The sequence below is a fragment of the Lynx rufus genome, unplaced genomic scaffold (genome assembly GCF_022079265.1).
Source record: "Lynx rufus isolate CCGP_SWC_20201006 ecotype Redwood Valley unplaced genomic scaffold, mLynRuf1.p SCAF_4, whole genome shotgun sequence".
Classification (NCBI taxonomy): domain Eukaryota; kingdom Metazoa; phylum Chordata; class Mammalia; order Carnivora; family Felidae; genus Lynx; species Lynx rufus.
Genome location: NW_025814856.1, coordinates 123069062 through 123093189, shown reverse-complemented (window position 1 = coordinate 123093189; position 24128 = coordinate 123069062). Strand labels below are relative to the sequence as shown.

Genomic DNA, 24128 nt, shown 5'->3' with positions numbered 1-24128 from the left:
ACATCTTTTTTTTTTTAAGTTTATTTACTTTGAGAGAGACAGAGACAGCGTGAGCAGAGGAGGAGCAGGGAGGGAGGGAGGGAGGGAGAGAGAGGGAGAGAGAGAGAGAGAGAGAGAGAGAGAGAGAGAACCCCAAGCAGGCTCCACATTATCAGCGCAGAGCCCGACGTGGGGCTCAAATTCACAAACTGTGAGATCATGACCTGAGCCAAAATCAAGAGTTGGATGCTTAACCGACTGAGCCACCCAGGCACCCCTCCTGTCCCTGTGTCTTGAGTCATACAACTCAGCCACTGCCCACCCCTAGGACTCTCAAATTGGTCTGGGGCCCCTGAGTATCTCCATAGCATATCAATGGCCCCCCAAGACCTGAAACACAGACATGTCCCAAACTGAGCTCTTTGTGACAACATACCCAGTATCTAAGTGGGTATGTGAGTGTGGACATGGGCGAGAGTCTTACATCCAGCTGCCTAAGGGTGTCTTGTTGTGTGTCCATATCTGGGTGTCTCTCTGAGCCTCTGAGCATCCGTGCATGAAGTATATTGATAGTAACACCAACTAACATTATTGACCATTAAAATGTGTCAAGGCCTGGACTGAGTGACTACCACATGCGTTCCTCCACTGATTCACCAGTCACTATGCCACATTCCCATTTGACAGCCTAGGGACAGAGGGGTGAATTGCTTTGCTCCAGGCCCCACTTGGGTAAGTGATGGAGCCCACATCTGAGAGCACATTGCCTCACGCATACGGCACATCTCCACGTCGACCTGGGGGCCCGGTCTGCAGGTGCCTCCGTGGCCCCGTGTGGACCAGGGTCTGTGGTTTCACCCTCCCACCAGTATGGGAGCTCTGGAGTGGGGAATATCGGCCTTCAGGGTGTCCCAGGTAGGTCGGGGGCCCAAGTGTGGGGAGCAGACTAGACCAATCGAGGCCTAAAGAGGTCCCAGGGGAAAACTCACCTTGGTCTGGGTTGAAGATTCGGAAGAGTTCAGGGCAGCTGACGAGGACCATCTCCCCTACACGGGCAGGCTTCCAACACGTGAGGTTGTCCCACATCCCGGGGCAGCCTGTGCGGAAGAGAGCCGTGGTGAGGGGGGCCCAGCCCCACACATGCACATGCACCACACACACGCACACGTGCAGGAGTTCACATGTGCACACATACACCCTCGTGAGCCAGGCCCTTGCAGTGGGAGGGAAGAGTTTCCTGGAGGGAAGGTGAGGCTTACTGTGTGAGGCAGGGCTCAGCCTCATCCCTGAACACCCCTCAAAGAGGAGCTGGGACATTTAGGAGTTCCTGGGGTGGGGAGGGAGCTCTCATCTGACTTTGCATCTCCCACAGCCCCACGGTGCTGGCAGGACTGCAGGGAAGAGAGAAACAGAGCAGCAACAGGACAGGGCGGGATCAGTAAGCATGAGAGGCCGGGGGTCTTTACAGCAACCTCCCATCATCCCGCACCAGCTCCCCCCAGTCCTCCAGGCCTCCACTATCACTCTGGGGGCCAGCTTCAGCTCAGCCTCCTTGGTGGGCCTTCCCTGCCCCTAAGGGGAGGGCTGGGAACTGGCTGGCCTGAGGGTGCTGCTCCAGGGCCGCACCTGCCTTCCAGATGGCAAGGCTCTGACACCTGAAGGAGGAGGGCAGAGGCATCCAGGCAGAGGCCTGCGTGGCCACGGCCCGGGACTGTGAAGGGACGCAGTGTGGGGGCAGGGGGGACACAGGCCCAGTTCAGGCAAATACTGAGAGCTGGAAAGGGAGGAGGGAGCAAGGACAGGCTGAGGGGTGTCTGGGAATCATCCAGATTTGGGTCTCACTAGACATGCACTGCTGGGAGCAAGAGAAAGATGACGAACTTGACGACCAGATATTATTTGGGGGCTCAGCAGACCCTCCTGCCCCTCTGCCCACCACGCATCCTCTCTCTCCTTCCAGCTCCCGCACTCCCTGTGGCCGCTTTCTCACCTCCCTTCATGCCCCACCCTTTCCTGACTCTACCTCCCTCTCCACTGAAATGTCTCCGGCCTGGGCCACCAGCCGCCCACAGCCCACCTCGTCACCCTGGCAGGGCTTGCCCTGCTGACCCTGTGTGAATGCAGGTGCTGGCGGCCACCCTGGCCCTGGCCTCTCCCCTCTCACCCTGGACAAGACCACTGGTTCATGGACTTAAGGACAGAGCTACACACAGACAACCTCCCCGTCCCGAGTCCTGCACTCCCTGAAAGCAGCCTCCCGTGGCTGGATATCCCCAGCATAAAGGGTCCGGGGCAATCCAAACCCAGCATGTCCAAGACTCAACTCAGCATCTCCTACTAAAGCCTGATCTCCTGTCTCAGCCCCAGCTAGACACCTAGACTTGACGTCGCCTCGGTTGACCCTCTGGCTAACCTAGTCGTCTTCAGACTTTAGCAAGCACCCTTAGCCCGCATAATTAGCTAAATCTCTCTTTGTAAATCTGTAGATCACGCATTCTTTCTTAGAAAAGAACAGAGCCCTTCTGCATGTCACCAACCTGGCCAACCTCCGAGCACCATAATGTTGTCTTTATAGCTGGCACCATCCAGTGGGCATGTAATCAAGAAATGTAACAGACCAGTGCACTCCCTTAACTGATTAACTGCCCTATACCCATTTAAACAAATCCCTGTTGGTGGTGGGGGTGGGGGGGGGTTGCCTCGGAGGCTCAGCTGGTTGAGTGTGTGACCTCGGCTCCGGTCATGATCTCACAGTTCTGCGAGTTCGAGCCCCACATCGGGCTCTCTGCTGTCAGTGCAGAGCCCGCCTCAGATCCTCTGTCCCTCTCTCAGCCCCTCCCCACTCATTTTCTCTCTCTCAAAAATGAATAACCATTAAAATTAATTAATTTAAAAAATAAAAAAAATCTCTGGGCCAGGCAGAAACCTCAGAGTTGGCCTTTGGACAAGGCTGCCTTCACCCCAGTGGCCTTTGGACAAGGCTGCCTTCTCCCCAGTGGCCAGCTTCCTGAACAAAGCCTATATTCCTTTCCAATCAAAATTCATCTCTCGACCATTGGCTTTTTGAGCAGAGGGTAGCTGAAGTTGGGTTTCGGTAACAGACCACCCTTGCTGTGTCTCCCTCTCCTTCTTGTTCCAGGTCTAACTGAACACCGTATCCTGTCGGTTTGACTTCCAAATATTTGTGGAATCCATGCCCTATTCTCCATCCCCCTACCCCCTCCTAGTTAAGGGGCAACCTACCTTTCATTGGGGCCATAGTCTCCTCCACCCCACACAGCTGTGACAGTGATCTTTCCAAAAGGAAGATCCAGCCTGGTCATACAGCCCACCCCACCTCAAGTCCTTAATATGGCCCCCAAGGCCCGGCCCTCCCTTTCCCCTCACTTTTCCCCTGGCAGTTCACCCAGGGAAGAGGCATGAAGTGAGAAGGGCATGGAGGAGGGAGCCCCAGGGAATCCCACATTTACCAGGTGGTCAGTAGAGGTACATGTGGTGATGTAATTACTACGAGGGGACAAAGGTGGAGGAGAGAGGTGGCTGCATGGGGGGGGGGTCTGACAGAATACAGTTTCAGGAAGAGACCCACATCCTGCTGAGGGGTCTATAAATAAGGGCTTTGGAGAGGGCTTCTCTACCAGATAAGAGACAGCCAGTGGATGACCCACAGTGTCCCACCCCACAGAGCTGTTGTGACGACTCATGAGTTCATACATGTAAAGCTCTTAGAACTCCAGGCTCACTCAATGCACGTTCACCGTTGTTACTGTCATTAATATCATTATTTCAATTAGGTGTCCCTGAGAATCAGTCCCCTGAGACAGGCCCAGGCAGGGAGAAGCAGCAGAGCCCTGCAAGGTGAGGAGAAATGCCAGTGGGGTGCCACCAACAGGTCACAGAGGATGCCTGGGCAGGCACTATCCAGGACAAGGGTTCTAGGACTGGCCTCATGTGCTCCCAGCCTCTCTGTTGGGGCCCATGACAGACTTATGGGAGGCGTTTGGACAAGAAGGCACCCAAAGCTTCCAAGTGCAGAAAACCCAGTCTCTCAGAATTCAGATCTGACTGTTTTGGAATTCACACCCAGTCACGTTGGCATATAGTCTCCTGCTCCTGGAATGACCAAGCTTGGGAGCTGGAAGCACCATAGAAAACTCTGAAAGGTAACAAACCAAGAAGACAAGGACACTGGGGCCAGAGGGGAGCAGGGTCCCAGGCCTCACTGGGACCACCGATAATATCCAGTGATCGCCGATTCCTGTCCACCCTTCACAGCAGGACATCCAGCCGGCATGTGGCTGCTTATGACATCATGTCCTTGAAAGAGACCCAACAGCACATCTTTGGCTGCCACGGTCCATGCTGATGGTGGAATGGCTGTGGAGTGTGGCTGTGTCTGGCCCATGCCCTAGAAGCCCCAGCCAACAGATGTTCCCTTAATGTGGAACATTAGGCCCTGGCAGTGCCAGCTGCTACTGCCAGCTGACATTCCCAAGGTCTCAGACCACTCTAATTTCTCTTTTTGTTTTGTGTGTGTGTGTTTATTTATTTATTTTGATAGAGAGCAAGCATGTGCAGGAGGGGCAGAGAGAGAGAGAGAGAGAATTCCAAGCAGGCTCTGCACTGTCAGGGCGAGGAGCCCAATGAAGGGCTCAAACTCACGAACCCGAGAGATCATGACCTCAGCCAAAATCGAGAGTTGAATGCCTAACTGACGGAGCCACCCATGCGCCCCTCAAGCCACTTTCAATAGAGGGAGCATAGTCCTGAGGGCTGAAGGGCAGGGAAGGATACAGGGCTCAGGCAGAGGTGCCAGGAGGGGAGAAGGGGACCCCCAGGTTGGAGGCCAGAGGTGCACAGGCATGGTGGGAAATGCATTCTCAGTCCGGGACTGCCCTCCCTGGCCCCATTGCCCCGACAAACATCTACCAAGGGGTATCTGCCAAGGTGTGCAACCCTTCCCTGTGGCCTGCCACACTATCAAAGCCCTCCTCATGCCTCCTTAGGCTCCCAGCATGGTTCCCCTCCAGGGACTAAGGGTCCTAGGAGCAATTCCTACAGCGTCAGGGCAGATGGAAAGACTAGAACTAAAATCCGTAACTCGATTTTAGTGACAGAGCCAGACACGCTCCACAAACTGGGCCCAATCCCAGTACCTGGACTTAGAAGACTGTAATATCATGATATAATAAGAACTATATGTTTGGTCTTCGTCCCAGGTCCCAGGCAGAGCTCCTAAGTCCTTGGAATTTCCTCAAGAGGATGAGACTGTCTTTTGTTATTCATAAGCCCCTTTCAACAACTCCTGAGTTTATGCTAATGAGGTGACTCTTGGCTGCTGTGGCTGGTTGCCAGGGGAACCAACCACGTGATTTCAGCCGCGCCCACCAACCTCAGAGGAGGAGGGGCTAATCACCAATGGCCAAGGGTGTAGTCAATCATACCTACATTACAGAACTTCCATAAAAACCCTAAACAATGGGGTTCCAAGAGTTTCTGGGTTGGTGAACACATCCACATACTAGGAAGGTGGTGCACCCCAAACTGCACAGGGACAGAAGCTCCTGCGCCTGGGATCCTTCTGGACTTTGCTCTGTGAACCCCTTAGTCTGGCTGTTCATTTATATCCCTTACAGTAAACTGGTAAACATGTTTCCCTGAGTTCTGTGAGCCATTACCACAAATTATTGAACCTGACAAGGGGGTCATGGGAACCCCCAATTTGTAGTCAAGTCATACAGAAGAGTGTGTAACATGGGGACTCATGATTTGCAAAATTGGTGTGTGAAGTGGCAGGGGTGGGGTGGGGGGGCAGTCTTGAGACTAAGACCCTTAAACAGTAGGGTCCGTGCTAACTCCAGGTAGTTAATATCAGAAGTGAATTAAATTGTAGGGAGACCACCTGGGGCCCACAGAAAACTGGAGAAGGAAAACTCACATATTCAATGTCAGAAATGCTCTGAATAGAGACACAGTTCTCCTTTAGGGGAGAATGTCTCTGACCCCATCGGGAGCTCACAGACCTCTGCCCACTGGGGGCAGGAGGAAACTCCAGTGGCCACATCAAGGCTTCCCAGAATGCCCATGCACACTTCTACAGCTCCCCCTCTCAGCCCGTCCCTGAGGGAGGTGGTGTGGGCTCTGATGGGGCCTGCTCTGAATCCCCCCCAGAAACCCTTTCTGGGGAGATGAGGACGATAGGATCTGGGCTCTGGAAAGAGCCTTGAGTTTCTCTAAGTAAGGACAGCAACTCGTTTTCCTCCCACCCCCACAGAATATATCCAGCTTCTCTATCCCCATCTGTTCGGGATACCGAAACACCTTTTCTCCTTCTCTTCTCCCTCCTCCTTTTACCCTTTTTTTTTCTTCGCATTCTCCCCTTACCTTCCCTTTTATTCTCTCGTTTATTCAAGAAACTCTGTGTCTGTTAAGAGTCAGACGCTGCAGAGCAATACAGGAGTGAATAAAACAGCCCTAGTCTCTGCCTGCACAGAGCTTATAGTCTGGGGGTCATGACAAACATTTTGCATTTTATGCTAAATGCTAAGAAGAAGGCTCAGATGATGAATTACCTTCCTATGCTACTGCAACAAAGCAGACTCGGTGACCTAACTGCCCCAATTTCTTACAGTTCCGGAGGTCAGAAAGTCCAATATAGGCGTCACTGGACTGCAATGGAGATGTCTGCAGGGCTGCGTTTCTTCTGGAGGCTCTAGGGTGAGTCCATCTACTTGTCATTCCACATTCAAGACATTCTTTGCCCTGTGGCCCCTTTCACCATCTTCAAAGCCAGTAGCAAAGCATCCTCAAATCTCTCCTTCTCTGACCCTCCCGCCTCCTTCCTTCCCTTATAAGGACCTTGTGATTATATTGGATCCACCTGAATAATCCAGGTAACTCTCCCCATCTTAAGATCCCTAACTTAATTACACCTGCCAAGTTCCTTTTGCCATGTAAGGTAATACATTCACAGGCTTTGGGGATCACGACGTGGACATCGTTGGTGGGGGCATTGTTTTGCCTCCCACAGAGGCACAAGGAGTCACATGGTCTGATTCAGCTGCGTGGGAAGGTAATACATTTCAAGAGCAGCAAATCAAACATGGAGACATGTCTGTTAGGATATGGCAGAAGTCCAGGGGATGGCGGAGGGACTTGATGTGGAGCCAGGACAGCGGAGATGGAAAGGCATTCTGTGTAGGTGAGCTGGGAGGCAGAACGGATGGGCTTGGTGACAGACAGGCCAGACACGGCTGGCAAGTGCACTCATCCACATTATGCGGCTGAGTTCTCACCAACAGTATGTGGAGGTGACGAACTGCTCTCAAAGGCTCCCCTCACATAGTCCGCGCCCTTTCTCTCCCTCTCCCTTCTCTGTAGCATCCTTGGAGGCCACACGTTGAGGGTGGCAGTGTCCTGAGATGGAAGGAACCCAGATCTCTGAACGACTGTGCAGAGTCAAGCCCCACCTCCCACCTCTGCCAATCACACCGGCCTATGACGTGTGCAAGCAATCGAGACTGGTGTGCTGAGTCTCTGCAACTTTCAGGTTTTTTTTTTTTCAGTTGGTTGGTTTTTGGTTTTTGTTACTGCAGCAAGAAGTCTAGGCTACCTTGACTAATGCAGTGAAAGAGAAGGAGGTACCAAGGATGCTACGTGGATTTCTGGCTTGAGGGTCTGCGTGGCTAGAGAGGTTCGCCATTCCCCACAGGGGAGAGAACCGAGTGAGAAGCAAACGGTGGAGGGTATTGGGCTGCGGCTCAGGAGTCCCGTTTGGAGCGCGTTCAGTTTGAGGTGGTGCCAAGAGCCAAGTGGAGGTAGATTTCAAATAGGCGGTTAGATAAAAGTCCAGAGTGCAGAGGGGAAGTCGGAACTGGAAGCAGGGAACAGGGAGCGGTTGGCACAGGGGTGCGTGGTAGGGCCACGGACCTGGATGACAGGTCCCGTGAGGCGGTGTGCATTAGAGAAGAAAAGGGAAGACAATAGGGCCTGGCCTCAACAGAAGAAGGCATGCCAGCATTCAGAGGAGGGGCTGGCAAAGAAGATGGAGGAGGGGTGGCCAGAAACATAGGGAAAACCAGACGTTAGTGACATAGCAGCCAGGAAAGCAGGCTCCAAGGAGGACACGGTCAAGTACATCATACACTGCTTCCCTCCCCTCCTCCCCCGTGCAGAAGAAGTCAAAAATCAGAATGGCTCCTATCCCCTGCGAGAGTTCTTTGCTTTGACGCCCCCAAGCCTCCCGCTTCACCTTTCCTCTGGTTCCCCAATTCTACGAAGTCCACCTGTGCCCTCCTGGCTCAGTCTGCCCGCCCCCACCCCCCGCCCCAACTCAAAGTCTCTATGGCACCACGTCAGAGGAATTCAGACACCTCAAGTTTCCTGCTCCAGGGGATAGCCCTGTGCACTCTTGGGGAGCTGCTCCCACTAAGACACTGCACAAAGCAGCCAACGAGAGGAAGTGCCTTGCAACAGCAGGAGGGGAAAAGACCACTTGGGCACACTGAACAGAGAGAGAACACAGGGCCATTAGCCTCAACTGGAACAAAATAAGGAGCTAATCGCAGGTTGTCATGGTGATGATTTCGTCCAGTTCCCCACAGTGCTCAAAACCCATGAGACCAGGGGCACCAAAGGGACTCAGACAAAGACGCCGTCCTCCCTTTGAGGATGCTTGGGTATTGTTAGAACAAGCCCCTCATTTTAGCACACAATTCAAGGGTAAAAAATGATTCAATTTACTGCAATTTACTTTACAGCCAATATTTCTGATCCGTAAAATGGGGACCAGCTGTGATCTCAGTGCAAGGGGCATCGGGGGTTGGAGACTGAAGATGCAGCCCTCCCCTCTGGAAGTCAGTGGTTCTCGAAGTAGGGACCCCAGACCAGGAACACCATAGAGAACTTGCCAGAAATACAGATGTTCAGGCCCCACCCAGCCCCACTGAGTCAGAAATTCTGGGGCTGGGTCCAGTAATTCTGTGTTTTAACAGCCTTCCAGGAAGTTCTGATGCAGGCTCAAGTGTGAGAACTACAAGACTAAAGAAAAACCAGTTTGGACAGAAACGGAACACTTTGTCAGACAGGGGCAGTAATTTCCTCCGGGTGAGGGTCCCTGTAGACTCCACTTCTCATGCTGGGGGCCCGTTCAGTCTCAGAGCGGCAGGGAGGTGCAGTCAAGAAGCTGATATTGCTCCTGGGGTGAGGAGCCTGGGCCCAGCCCTGAAGTGGCCCCCCTTCCTCCGGGCCTCTCCTCTTCTGGTGAGAGTGGAGGTGGGGGCTGGGACGCAACACTTTGCACCCAGGACAGGCCTCAGGGACTGGATCAGAATAGCAACAAGCAGGCTTTCTCATCTTCCCTCCAAGCCTCCTCCCTCCTGCCCCAGCCATGGCCACCGTAGGCCTCTTCCATCTTTTCCAGAGTAGGGGGGACCCCCGAGGAGGACCACACCCAAAAAGCCCACGGAAATGTAGAGAGGGCCTCCAGGCTGTGGAAGCCCACAGCCCTGCAAAGGGGAGGTGCTGGCTGGACTCACCCTGCACAGGCAGGCCACTTGGGCTGAGCAAGGAGAACAAAGCCACCAACCCAGCAGGCTGCGCCTGTGACCTGTGTGGGTCCCGGGGACTGTCAAGAGTGGAGACACCGTTCCCACGCACAGGAGTCCTTTCTCCTTCTCTCTGGGCACAAGAGCACTGCGGCACAAAGGGCACCCCCCGGCTAGAAGGGCAGACCTGGGTCCTGTCCCAGAGCTGGCTCCAGCCTTCTGTGTGACTCAGCCAGTGACTGCCACCTCCAGCCTCGACCTCTCCCTGGGTCACGTGACAGAGCTGGACTCAGTGCTGTCTCAAGCCCCATTGAGCTTTCAGGGCTTAGGATGAGGTACAAAACCATTAAATATAGCTCCTCAATAACAGTCTCAATAAACATCTTTAAAACACACCAAGGACGCTGTGAACAAAACCACGTAGTGGTCCGTGGCCTGACCTGTATTTTCTACCCTCTTCAGCTGTCTGCTGAGCTCCGGTACCTTTCCCCGCTACCCCAATCCCACCCCTACATCTCTCTGTCCCTTGGCTTCTACTCCGAAGGCCACTCTGTGCATTACCATGTCCTCTTTGGGGTGTCCCAGGGACAGACAAGGATTTGACCAGAAACAGCTGCCTTCGTGGGAGCTGCCCACAGCCCCAACCACACACGCACGGTAGCATGGAACAACCTCACCTCCAGCAGACCAGTGTCTTCCTTCCAATGCACTCACTTCACTGGATTTACAAGATGATGGGGAAACATACGAAATACATATAAATATATTTCTAAAACAGGTCAGTGCATTACTGTGAGTTCACAACTCACAGTTACTGGAACAAGCCGACAGATCTTCTTTTTCCATTTGCAAGTGCATCGTGCGCTTAGGGACAGAAGGGGCAGGGGAGGGGCAAAGAAGGAGTGCAGCGAGAGGGCTGGCCTCTCTCAGTTCACCCAAGCACGGACTGGCAACCCCATGCCAACTGCCAATTCTCCGTTACATCTGACTCTTGGCTAAGAATGAGCTCCCAGCCTGGCTTGCTTGTGCTCTGGGACCTGTTCCCTCATCCAAGAAGACATGGGCACCCCGTGGATGCTATCCTCTGCCCACACCAATGGTTCTCAAACTTGGATATCCTGTAGAATCATCTGAAGGCTTTTAACACATACTTTTGATAACTTCCCTCCCCTGCCCTGTCCCCAAATGCTGATCACATGGGCCCGGGAAGGGCCTGGATATCAGCATCTTTAAGTGCCCCCCGGGGTTTCTAACGCACTGCACACAGCACAGAGACGAACTGCTGCCTGTATTTCACAAGCAGGCTGAATCGGAAGGTCCAGCAGCCTGGCTCGGCTGCACAACAACAAGGATGCCGCAAGGACCCAAGGCTCAAATGGAACACACTGGGGAAATGAAGGGGCTAGCAAACTCTCCCCTGTCTGCTGACAGCAAGACCGGTGCTCTCCCAAAACTTCGACACTAGAAAGATGCCCAGAGGCCACATGCTCTGAAGCCCCCTGAGGAGGGGTTCTCCCAACCTCAGCTTGTAGGGGAAAACCCCTGCTGACCACGGGCCTGCAGTGAACCGGGCTGGACACTCCTGGGTCTCTCCTTCCACGGCACTGGCGCTGGGGCCTGGACAACCCGGCCAAGCGGGTCACTGGAAGCTGAGGCCTCATGCTATCCTGGCCCCTAGAAACACAAATGCCCTTTAGCCTTTTTGTAGCCAAGTGAAGTACAGGCCTCTGGGGGCACGTTGAAGGCCCTCCTCACCTACCTCTCTCTCCAGCCTCATTACAACTTCCTCTTGCCAAGTGATATTTCACTGCACAAGGCAGGGTGTGGTTCCGCACCTCTTCTGAGCCACAGAACAATGTAGAGGTTAAGAGCAAGGACTCCAGAACTACCAAAGGCACACGCCGGCCCCTCCTTCCCTGGCTGCGGGACTTACCAGGTAATGGGCTAACAAGCTCACTTCTGTGAGTCTGTGGAGCCTCAGCTGTAAAATGGGAGGGAAAACTCTGCCCAGCCCATGGGTGGCTGAGGTTACGTGAGCTACACCATGCAACGATGTGCGAGGGAAGATTCAGAAGCTGCCCCTGGTATTTAAGTGCCAGCTGTTACGGTCCCCACCCACCCTACTCACTGTTCCCTTCCTACCTTTATCGGGTCATCCCCCACCTGGAGGTCTCTCTCCCCTTCCCATGCTTCTCCATCGGCCTTCTGCAGCCTGGATCTGGTTCCCAGCCCCTCCTCTGGTCTTCCAGAAAACCTTTCCAGATTGTTCCAAAATGCACTGCCCTGTTTGCTGCAGAGACTTCCACACTTCCCCAGAACTCAGATCTAGCAGAAGATGGGAGGGACACCCTAGAGGCAGTCCACACTGTAAGATGACAACTCTAAGTAACTATAACATACATCTCTGCCGAGTACTCAGCAAATGTCACATGTCACCCTTAGCACTTTCCACGATTGGCACTAAGTGCAATAATCTTATTTGATAGGTATTATTTTCTCCTCCATTTTGCAGACCGAAAAATGAAGGTGTTAAGTGCCCTTCACAAGGTTACTTGGCTGGTGATGGGGGCTAAGGCCTCAGGGTATCCTATCCTTCTTCCGAGGCAGTGTATCCCAGTGGTTGAGGGCACAGAATGCCTGGATATAAGTTTCACTTCTGCATCTTATTGAACTGTCTCTAAGCAAGGTATAAAACCTCCTTGTGCCTCAGTTTTCTCATCTATAAAATAGGGGTAATAATAGGCCCTACCTCCTCGGCTGCTGCAGAGGGAGAAGAAAAGCACTAGCACAGTGAACAACACAGGGTAAGTCTATATAAGTATTGACTATTAACATGATCCATCCCACCCCCACGTTTTAATAGAGAATGTTCTAAGCCACAGAGAAAGAAAGGGCCACAGAGATGGTGGTCCAGCTGGGCCCTCAGCCTCCTTTTCTTTTCCACCTGTTGGCTGCCTTTTGACTTTGCTTAATAAGGTTTCAGCTTATCATGTGAGTTGAAAGAATGAGTGAGTGAATGAGTGGGTGAACGAAATAAACGAGAGTGACTGAGAGTGAATGAGTGAGTGAATTAGTGAGTGAATGAATGAGTGAGTGAATGAATGAGTGAGTGAATGAATGAGTGAGTAAGCAAGTAAGTGAGCAAATGAGTAACTGCCTGAATAAGAGAATGGGTGAGTGAATGAATGAGTGAGTGAATGAATGAATGAATGAATGAATAAACAAATGAGCAAGTGAAGGAATGAATGAATGAGTCAATGAATGAGTGTGTGGGTGGATGAGTGAATTTCTTCCACAGACCTGGGGTCCCTCACCCAAGTCCAGTTTTGAGGGTGACCTGTGGTGGGTCCTGACTCACAGGGCCCCTAGGACTCTCAGCCAGACCCTCTCTGTAGCCCACCCCCAGCCACCCCCTCTCTGTAGCCCACCCCTCCAATTCAGGGTTCCAGATACAGGAAGTTACCAATTCCCCTCCCCCTCCTCTTGCTGCTGGGGTCCCCTCAGCCTATAATGTTCTTGCCACTCATCCATCCCTGGGCTTTCACCTGCCATCACGTGTCTGCTCCTCCCTAAGCCTAGCTTACAGGTTTCAACCTCAGGAATCACCTGAGGAGCCTTTAAAAATCATGACTATAATGAGCTGTGGTTCTGATTTAATTGGTTTGGATTGTGGCTTGGGTACATTTTTCTAAAAGCTCCTGGTGATTCTGATGTGCAGCAAGGTTTGAGAACCAAGAATCTGGTTTAAATACCCCCTTTTCCATAAATCCTTCCCTACCTTCCCCACAGAGAACTCCTTTCCCCCTCTTCTGAGCATCACTGTGTGGGGGACAGTGAGACCCCCTCCCCCCACTGCCCCTGGGGAGGGAGTCCATCGCTACATCTGTCTCACTCATGCTTCTTCTTCAAGAACACCCCTGTGGGTAGGCCTTCATGTCCTTTCCTAACCCAGGGCTCCCCAAATTGCTGTACAATTAACCTGCACCCCACCCCACCTCCACCTCTACTCTTCCCTCCTGGATGCTTCTCATTGTTCAACCCCAAGTGTATCTGAGACCTGCCCTGGGCTGGGAAGCAGGGCACCTCAGCCTGATACCCACTCCCACCCCTGTGTGGTCTAAAGAGTCCCTGCCCCCAGGGCTCCCCGCCTCCCATCTCCTGGACTAAAGGCTTGGACCAGATATTCATTTGGTTTCCTGCAACTGTTGTGCCCATCTGGGCCCCCTGCTTCAGCCTCCCTGGATGGCGGGGCCTAGAATACACTTTCGGCCTTGGTTAGGGCTAAGCCAGAGCCCGGCCCAGAGGGAAAGGCCAGCATGGCCAGGAGCAGCTTCATTACCAGTTAATGTTCACTGACTGTACAGGGAGCTCAGCCCAGAGGGACCGTTACATTTAACTGGGCTGCCGATTAATCAAGTATTTAAACAGATGGTGCTCAGAAGAGCTCCTCATAAATGGGGAGGATCCAGAGGGAAAAGTGGAGCCCTCTAGTCTGGGCAGAGAGCCCAGCCTCCAGCAACTGAGGTGCAAGTGAGGCCGGCAAGACCTCCAGGGATGCCCCCACCCCCAAATCCCCAAGCTCCCACAAAGACCCTCTTCCTGGCCCCACTGGGACTCAGGAAGCTGAGGGTGCCTCGGCCCCATGGGCCTCAGTGTCCCATCTGCAATGGGGAGCTGGGAAGGGAGGGTTACACAGACCCCTGGTTCTCAGCCAGGGGTCATGCCACGCCCTCAGGACACTTGGAAAAGGTGCAAGGGATTTTGGGTTGTCACTGGCATCTAACGGAGAGAGTTCTGGCTGCTAAGCGTCCCGCAGCGCACAGCCCCATCCAGCACCAGAAAGCAGTACCCACCCCCCCCACCCCCACCCCACCACAATGCTAACGGCAGCCCCAGGAGAAGGACTGCAGCCAGCAGTGGGGCTCCTCCTGCAGCCTTGTTCTCTGGCTTCTGATGGAGTGAGCAGAGGAAGAGGGAAATGACCCCACATTGCCTGCCCTGGGCTGCCCAGGTGCTCTCTGGCTCAGCCACTGGCAACAGCTGTGTCCCTGCTGCCACCAGGCCCGGGCTGCTTGCTAATGAGCTCTCTAACGGCAGCTTCCCAGCTCAGACACCAGCCCCCATGGGAAAGAAGTGGCCACAGCCAGCCACCCAGAACAGCCTCCTCCAGAATGAGACATCCAGGGCAGGCTGTCCCCGAGGAGGGAAACCTGAGGGTCCTGCCCAGAGCAGATCCAGGACTCCTCGCCCCGAAGGGTTTTCAGAAGGACCCAGGTGCCTGAACCTTCCACAGTTCTCTACAAAATGGCCAGAGGCTGGGACGCCAGTTTCCAAAGGTTGGGCTGGATACGCTGGGGACGCCAAGCCTTCCTCACCACCCTACTCACCTGGGAAGGAGTCATTCAAGCCCATCAGGTCGTTCACCCTCTGGATCTTCTCCAGGCACATGGCTTGCTCCTTCTTGAAGATGCAGTCAGAGTGCATGGCAGTGACCTGCAAGGGACACATGGGATGGATGGTAGGAGCGAGCCGGGAGGTTCATGTACAAGCCCTTTTACCTAAGCCCCAGGGGCAGTGTGTGAGGGATGGGGAGCAGAAGCAGGAATAGTGCCAAAGAGATTTCCAGGCCAGCAGGGGCCCTGGACTCCACTTTACCACAGATTCCCTGAGGCTCTTCTTCACCAATTCAATGTGTGGCCTTCAGTGGACTCCACCCCACCCTGGGTCTCAGTTTCCATGTGTTATAATAATATTAACAAACACATAACATTATATTATGCACATGCGTTATTCTGTCATATGCATGTACACCTCAAGAACACTACAGAGTAGGTACTATTTTCATCATTCTCCATTTGACAGATGTGAATCTAAGCACAGAGACATTAAGTAACTTTCTCGAAGTCACACAACTTAGTAGACCATACAGCAAGGATCTGAACCTAGAGCAGTCTGGCTCCCGAGACCACTGAGGCTATTGGTGTGCCTTAGGGAAGCAAGTAGGGGGTGGGAGAGAGAAGGGGCTAAGAAAGCGCATCCTCTCTCTCCTCTGGGGACTCAGAAAGGAGGTGCACTCCCAGGGGCGGCAGGCAAGGGAGCAGTGGTTGCATTCAGCGGGACCTACTAGCTGCTCTCATTTAGTCCTGCCCACATTTTACAAAAGCAGAAACCAAGACTCAGAATATTAAAAAGTTCCTGCCCAAGGTCATACAGCCAGCTAGCGGCAGGTACTACATTTAAGCATAGGACCAAGTAACTTCAAAGCCCATGCATTACTATCATGACAGCTGTGTTCTAATGCTATCACTTTAACTTAAAACTCTGGGGCAGGGATGGTTCTTCAAAGGGATGTCTGCAAATACGGAGGCAGGCACAAGGCATGTTGAAGGATCCAGTCTAGTCTTGACTATTCACAGATGTTTTGGCTTCCGGGGAGAGGGGCAAGCTTCTCCGTGGTCACGCAGTAAGGCAGGAAAGAGGCAGGATTGGCATCCAGGGCTCCGAAAACAGCGCATCCACTGCTGGTCTAAATTCCCAGGTTGAGAGGCAGAAGCCAATGCCTAGGAACCCTCCTCCCTGACCCTTCCCGTGTTCAGGAAGAGGCATGAGCAAAGAGCAGGCTTCTGAGCTCTAACCTAGCAGAGACTCATGGGCTGGGGACTGGGATCAAAATACTTTCTGCCGCTGTGACTAGGGCTCCTGCATACAGTCAAGCAGGTTGTATACTGCACAACTCTAAAGGTTGCCACACATGTCACCAACATAATAGATTTATAAATTATGTCACAATTTCTGGCCAAATGAGTACAGGGTCTTGAGGAAGGGGCACCCTTTGTAATTCACACAAAGGCACTGAATGGCCCAGTGGGGGTTCAGGCAGAGATACCAGCCAGGTGAACTGAGCTTGGCTAAGGGTATACAAAAGACGCAGCTTCTTCTCTGGGATGAGGGTTCAGATGAGCCTGGGGCTCCAAATGATCACAGAGGGGAGGGTCCTGGGCTCTTACCACAGGCAGCAGGAGGAAGGCAGCCAGAGAGGCCTGCAAGATGCTGGCCATGACGCTTCTCAATCTGGAAGGAGGCTCAGGCCAGCACTGCTCGCCTCCCACTCAGAGCAGCGCTGGGCAGCCCCAAGGTGTCTACAGGCTAGAGAGAAAGGAAGGCATGAGTCCCGTGGGTCCAGTGGCAGAGGAGGGGCAGGGACAGCCCTTCTTCTTGACACCCCCCCCCTTACCTGTAGCAAGGCTCTCAGTCTCCAAGGGTAACCCACCCCCCGCCTTTGTCCATGCATTCTTTATTCTTCTATCAAACAAACACCTGCTGGGCTCCTACTCAGTGCTAGGCTCTGGGGATGCAGTGGGAACATACCGGCTCGGGCCCCCATCAGACTACCAGAATGGTCTGGATGGCTTTCCCCTCTGCAGGGGACGACTGTCTCCCCCTATCTCCCTCCACTGAGAGTTTTAGTTGGCACATGTGTGCCCACCCAGCAGGGTCATTTCTTGGTCCCTCTTGCTCTCAGGTGCAGGCATGCGGTGAAGCTCCCACCTATGGAATACAGCTGGCAGGGCCACGTGTCACCTCTGTACCACCTGTCCATAATGCAGCACGAGCTCTCCGCTTCTGTGCCTTCACCCTTTCCCGGTGCTGGACCCTACAAGCCTGGAAGGCCTACCTAGCGCCGGACTGCTACGTGAGAAAGAACTTCTCGCCACAGAGGGTCACTGTGTTCCAGCTGCCAAGCCTGGCCCGCTAGCAAACAGAACCTCCTTTCACCCTGCCTCAGCCCACCTGACCTCCAGGATAAAGCCTCTGCCACCGCGACATACAAAACCAAGTGAGTGCTGAAAAGCATGCTCCAACGGCGGGGGGGGGGGGGGGCTCTAGAGGACTGAGGCTGCTGGTGGGCACCAGACAGGGTACAGGGAGTCGAGTACAGAGGGCATGGGAGCCCTGGCACATTCCCAGGGGAAGAGCCTGGTCTGCTTCTCAAATCAATCGTAAACACATATTCCTTTCACCCTTGCAATTCCGCATCTGGGTATCTGTTGAGAAATATTTACACTTGCCCAAAAAAAAAAAAAAAAAAAAAAAGCACATGCAACAGTATTCACTGCAGCATGGCTTAAAATAGCATCAACAGCAAAAAACGAAGCAACAAAGCATTCATCAAGCAGGCACTGTTAATAGGTCCCAGTAGCCATGCAATGGAATACTACACAGTAATTTAAACATTGTTATTTTTATTACTATTAAATTATTAATAAAACAATTCCATAGGCCTGTGTCAGGGCCACCACTAACCCATAGGTGCCTGGTTCAGAGACCCATGGGGGCTGCGTCCTTAGTCACTGCATACACCCCCCCACAGTGGGCAGAGCTGCCGTTACCCCCACTTCCTTTGTGCCCCTGGCCCTCTGCGCACCCACGCATCCTCCTCTGCTGGCCTCTCCAAGCGCAATCTGGTGACAAGCAAGTACCCACAAAAGAGAAAGAAAATAAGCCACAGGAACGTGCAACAAAAGGCAGCCCTGTCTTGCCCGCCTCTTGCTCGACCTACTCAGGGCCCACTCAGAGATGTTGAGGGAGGCCTTGGGTATCCCCAAGATATTCTCTGAGAGGCCCTGGGGGCCCTGAAGGTGCTGGTGCAGGCTCTCCCTCGCGGGCCAGGAAGGACTGGGAAGGCTGGGGAAGCGCTGATCCCATCATCCCCAGGCGTCCCGGGGCACCAGCTGTGCTGGACTCGCAGGCTTTAATTTCTGCACCCACTCCCAGGGCCCTCCACACCTCTGGTGATCACGGGCTGCTTCTGGCAATGACCTGGCACTGGTAGTCCCCAGAGGGCTCGGGCACCTGCACCATCCGTGGGAGCCTACAGCCCTGTCTGCTGAAACAGGAGCCGACACTCCTGCCCGCCTGGCTGGAACAGAGGGATGCCTGGCCCCAAGCCCCTCAGCACATGCTTCAGGCCAGCGGAGGGCTCAGAGAAGCCACCGTAAGGCAGAAAGCCTCTGAGATCTGAGCTGCCTCTTCCGCACCTACGACAGTGTCAGACAGGCTGGAAGGCTGGTGAGATGTGAAGGCAGGTGGGCCTCCACCCCAGGTAGCCCCGGCACCTGCATCAGCCCTTCTGGCGGGGGGCCAGCAGCCTCAGCCTCCAGCAGCCAGCCATCATCTAGACCACGTGCTTCTGTGGGTCTCAGCTTTCTTAGCCAAGAGGAAGGTGACTCCTCACCTCAGCTCCCTCATGGCCAGCAGGGCCCAGACAAGAGCCAGAGAAGGGAAGTGAATATACAGCCCGTGTCACCAAGTGGACGTAGTGCTCCTTCCTCAGGGGCCACCTCTCCTATACTCCCAGCAAGGCGCCACCACAAACATGAGCTAGCTGCTGCTTCAGCCCTCTTGGGGGAGGCCTCTGCCCTGGGGCACAGAGCGACGTTCCTGGAGGAAGACAGCGGGCAAGAGCACTCAGAAGTGAAAGCAGAGAGCTCCCTGCTGTCAGCGACACCCTGAGACGGCAAAGGCACCACCAGCTTCCTTCCTTCAGGATGGGGCTCCCACAGGCGGACACTTGCTTCCTGCTCCCCGATCCCCGACCCTGGTCCGCAGGTATGCTCACACTCAACCGGGATGCCCATCAGGACCACTGAGGAGCATTTAAAACTAGCCCTGGCCTGGGGCGCCTAGGTGGCTCAGTCGGTTGAGCATCTGAGTTTTGGTTTTGGCTCAGGTCATGATCTCACAGTTCATGGGATCGAGCCCTGCGTCAGGCTCTGTGCTGGCAGTGCGGAGCCTGCTTGGGATTCTCTCCCTCTCCCTCTCTCTCTGCCCCTCCCCTGCCCGTGCTGTCTCTGTCTCCTTCAAAATAAATAAATAAACTTAAAAAAAAAAAATACTCCCGACCCAACTGAGTCAGTCTCTCCGGGGCCGGGGCTCTGACATCAATGTTGTTTACAGCTGTCCAGGTAACTCTCACGTAGAGTAGGATTTTAAAGGCCCTGTTTTGACCTTTATTAGAACGAAGAGAGCTGGTCCGGAAGAGCAGACAGCTTCCACGGCTCTGCTTGCTCTAGGGGCAAGTGGGTGGTAGCAGGCAAGCAGAGAATGAGTTCATGTTTGAGAGCAGGCTGATTTCTGATTATCTCCTCTCTCTCTCTCTCTCCCTCTCTCTCTCATACACACACACACACACACACACACACACACACAGGTTCACGGAGAAGAGCATAAACACCTGTCAACCCCACAGAGACAAAGAGAGATGTTTATCCCCAGGGTACCCACTGGAGGCATCAGTACACCGCCACATGTGGAATACACAAAGGTGGAAGCTCCTTCAGGGACTGCCAGACAACTCCACACGCATTCACACACTCCTTCACAGAAATGCAGAGGCACATTCAGAATGCAGAACAAAGGTACGCACAGATGCGACCACACAGCATCGCAGAGATTCACGCGTGTTTATCAGATTCTTGATCTGTGCCCCAATACACACACTGATTCTGCAAAGGCATCCAGATGTACAGAGGCAGTCAGAAATGTCTGGATTCAGGCACGGGCACACACGCACAAACATGCACACGCTCACGCGCTCGCCCGGGGACGCCAGACTTGCAGGATGCTCACGCCTGCTCTCCGTAGGCCAGCTCCTTCCTCGGCCACAGCTGCGCTGAATTAAAAACAAGCTGGAGCAGAGGCCCTAGCCCAACCATCCCCCAGCTCTGCTTTGTCACCAGGCTGCTTAGGCGATGATGTGAAGCAGCCCAGTGACACAGGGTGGAGGGGCTGGGGTCTTCTCAAACACAAGGCCTCATCTGGGACTCGACCAGTCTTCCCGATTCCCACTGTTGCCCTCTTTTTTTTATTGAGATACATAACTGGCATATAACGTTATAGTGATTCCAGGTGCACAACATAACAATTCGAGATTTGCATGTATTATGAAATGATCACCACAATAAGTCTAGTTATCATCGTCACCACACAGTTACAACATTTATTTTTCTTGTGACAAGAATTCCTAAGATCCACTCTCTTATTCACTCTCCCTCCCCCTCCGACCCACTACAGTCCGCCCCCTGCCCAACTGGACTCACCAGTGAGAGAGAGGGTGGGAGCTCCCAGGCCTTGATCTTCCCATTCCCTCACCTCAGCTGGAGACCTCAGGGATCACCTCCTCCAGCCTTTGCAAGACGAAGGTCTCCTCAGCCCCTCCTGGCACTCCTGCCCTCCCCCCATCCATACCCTGACACCCACCTGCACCACCCTCGCTGGACGGCGCTCAGAGTCTCCAGCTGTTGGCCACCTGCCCCAAACCCGCCCCTCTTGTGGGCCACATGCACGGTTCCCCTGCCCTCTGACACGCGTCCCTTGGGTCTGCCACCTGCAGCCCTGTCAGCTGCTCCTCTTCCCCCTCGTCCCGGCTGCCTCCCTCCTCTGCACTCCTCCAACCTGCCAGTGACCTTCACACAGGACAAGGTCAGGCCTGGCCACTGTGGTCTGGGATTGGACTCTCCCCTCCCTGAGCACGGACACTGGGCTCTTTTGGCCCAGCCACACGGTGGACTCAGGATGACCTGGTCACTGATATTCCCAGGTTCGCTTTCCTGGGTCCGGGCTCTGCTGGGGCCACTGGCTTTTACAACTGATCTGAGAACAATTCAACTCTACTCCCTGGCATTTATTGTGGTGGACTTGGGGACCATTTTGCTAGAGGTTTTAGCCTTAGGACTTCAAGCGAGCCAGTTTTGCTGTGCCTCAGTTTGACTGTAAAATAGAAATAATCATAATACCTACCTCAGAGCTATTACTCTGCGATACCACCAGATTCATGTAAGTAAACCACAGAGTATATAGCATAGCCTGGTTCCAGTGAGGGCTATACCTGCGTTAACCATTATTAAATTTCTTACTACCTGTGTCCAAGTTTTTGCACCTCTTGGTATCACCTCTATCCCCATAGCCCTGTGTGACATTCCAAACGGGAATGGCCAGACTGCTGCACCTTTATTTGCTAATGATTAACATTTATTAAACACTCAGTATGTGCCAGGCACTCTTCCAAGTGATACATTTGCATTAACTCCTTTCACCTGCTCAAACCTCTGAGGTAGTCACTAGCATTATCCTCATTCTATAGCTGAGATGACTAAGTCACAGAGAGGCTAAGTAACTTCTCCAAGGTCACACAGCAAATAGGTGGTAGAGCTGGGAAGGGAACCCAAGCAACCTGGCCCCATAGCTTGGGCACGCCTTCCCTACACTCCTGCTATTTTTTGCCTTTGGCAAGAGAAAGATCAGCTCAGAACTCATCTGTATGTTACTAGTGATCCCTCTGACACCTTTGGGGACTTATCAGAACTTCTGCTACCCCTTGCCCATATTTCTGTATCTGAAACACCTTCCTTAGGAAGAGTGAATTATAGACACAGCATTTCACACCTGATATGGGCTTTAAAGGCCACCTTCCATTATTACTACTGAGTTACCTGTGGGGAGACTGAGGCCAGAGAGGGGGAGATACTTCCCAAGTTCGCACAGCAGAGAGTACTGGAGTCCTGTCTGACAAGAATGGGTGTGTGACAGATACCTGGTCTAGCGGGGAGTCCGCTCCCCCTTCCATACTGGGGAGGCCCTCCTCAGGCCCCATCAGCCCAGTGACTGATGGCAGCGGGAACAGACAAGAGCAGCCGTGTCCTCCGGTGAGCCACTGCGCCAAGCACACAGGAAGACAGCGTCATCAGTCAGCACACCGGAGCCAGCGGTGACTCACCAGGCTCCCAACTTTCTGCATGGAGTGGGAGGGGACTCAGAGACCCTCTAGCCATCCCTCCCTGCCCCACACCTACAGGATGCTTTCTGCTGCCCTCCGGCTGAGGACGGCCCAGCCCCCGGGATGGGGTGCTCACCTCTCTCCAGCGACTGGTCCAGGGCCTTCAGGGGAAAGCTCTGATGTCTTTCCACCCTGTTCTTCTGGGCCAGCTTTGCCTTACGGATGCTCCCACAGTGGGAGGGCAGCACCTCACCTTCCATTAGGCCACACAGATCTAGGTCCTCCTGCCCTCATGGGACTGGGGCCATCTGGGCTATCCCTGATTGAACTCCTCTGGCCACTCAGCATCCCTCCCTGTCACCCTGCAGTGCCAAGCCTGACCTAAGACAGATGATCCACGAGAGCCTTGCTCGCCACATACTCCCTTTATTAATGAACCTGCCCCCCCTAGTTCCTTCTCTCCCTCCCAGTGCAGGAAACCAGGGAGGGAAGACTGAAAGATAAACATTACCCCCCCAACCCCTGCCAAGCTCACCCCTCAAAGGGAGGGAACTACACTTGCTTCTGGGAAGGAACAGGGAAACTCTAGAACCTCTTCCTCCTCGGTAGGGGCAGAGCCGATGAAGAACAGAACCCAATGCCTGGGTAAGGGGCAGCCTGGCAATCGCAGGATAAATCGTTAATGCTGATGCTCCTCTGGGTATTCAAACCTTCCCCTTTCAGAACCTGGCCACTGGGGTCCTGTGCACAGTAGGTGACGGAACGCAGGTCCCTAGAAGGGCCCCCATGGTGCCACCCACACCCTTCATTTTAAACGTGAGAAACCTGGGCTCAGGGCAGGGAAGGGCTAGGCTGGAACACATGTGCACCTTGGTAATGTTATCGCATTTCACTTGTGAGGGTTTGAGGCCCTAAGAAACCAGGAGACTCTCCCAAGGTCATGTTGCAAAGCCTTTCCACACTGACTAGTCCAGGCACATCTCCTGACCTGGAGGGGGGTCCTGGGAGTTCTCTGCCAGGGAGAGCCCCGCCCCCCTCCACCAAACAACAGCGAGAGGAGGAGAGGGGGAGGAGGAAGCAGAAGACAGAAGGGGAAAGAGTGTGTACATCAGGAAGGGCATCCTGGAAGGCGGTGGGAGGTATGGAGGGAGAGGCTGGAAAGGGAGGGGAAGGGAAGCCAGGAGTAGAGCCCTGTTTGTTGACAGTCTAGTGAGCCCCTCCCAGGCACGGAGGGACTGAGAGCGTCTCACCATCTGTCTGACGCTTGTCAACCAGCAGTCCCTCCTGAGTGGGTATGAGCCCCTGGAAGGGAGGGCCGGCTCTGATCGGCATGTGCCCCCATACAGGGTGGGGACCCAGAGAACTCTGACGAGTGCCTGGCGAGTGGGCTTGGGAAGGCGACCTGGGGGTGCCGAGGGGCTCAGCAAGGTGTCAGGAGGTGGGGGTGGACAAGAGGGTGGGAGGTTGGTGCCAGTCTGCAGGTGCTGGAGACCCTGCCGCCTTGGTCCCTGGGATAGGGTGGGAGCACAGAAGAACCGTAAGCAGGGGAGTGCAGTGAGAAGCTTCCTGGTGAAGCAATACTCCTCAGAAAGCTGGCAAGCTGAGCAGAAGGGGAAAAACCCACACTGAGGCCATTTTCTGGATTCAGGGTAGAGGTGATGGGGGCCTGGGCAGGATCCAGAGACACGGGAAAAACAGGAGACGAAAGCCTCCCTGGCCCACTTCAGGGGAAAATGGCAGGCAGGAAATGTCAGAAGGGAACAAGAGGGAGGAGAAGAAACCAAAGGCAAGACCTGGGTCACTACACAGCCTTAAATCAGAAGCTGGGA

At 53.9% G+C, this 24128-nt stretch overlaps 1 protein-coding gene across 4 annotated transcripts in view; it reads right to left on the bottom strand.

Moving 5' to 3' along the window:
- Positions 1 to 16627, bottom strand: part of ADCYAP1R1 (ADCYAP receptor type I) — a 43031-nt gene extending 26404 nt beyond the window's left edge. For 2 of the 4 annotated variants that reach the window (XM_047096519.1, XM_047096520.1), the window contains exons 1-3: positions 16532 to 16627; positions 14912 to 15017; positions 969 to 1076 (exon numbers count right to left, since the gene is read on the bottom strand). In XM_047096519.1, the coding sequence (XP_046952475.1) occupies positions 969 to 1076; positions 14912 to 15017; positions 16532 to 16582 (265 nt within the window). In that variant the 5' untranslated portion in view covers positions 16583 to 16627. The remainder of the gene's footprint in view (positions 1 to 968; positions 1077 to 14911; positions 15018 to 16531) is intronic. The other 2 variants (XM_047096517.1, XM_047096518.1) reach the window with 1 other exon arrangement.
- Positions 16628 to 24128: the final 7501 nt, after the last annotated feature.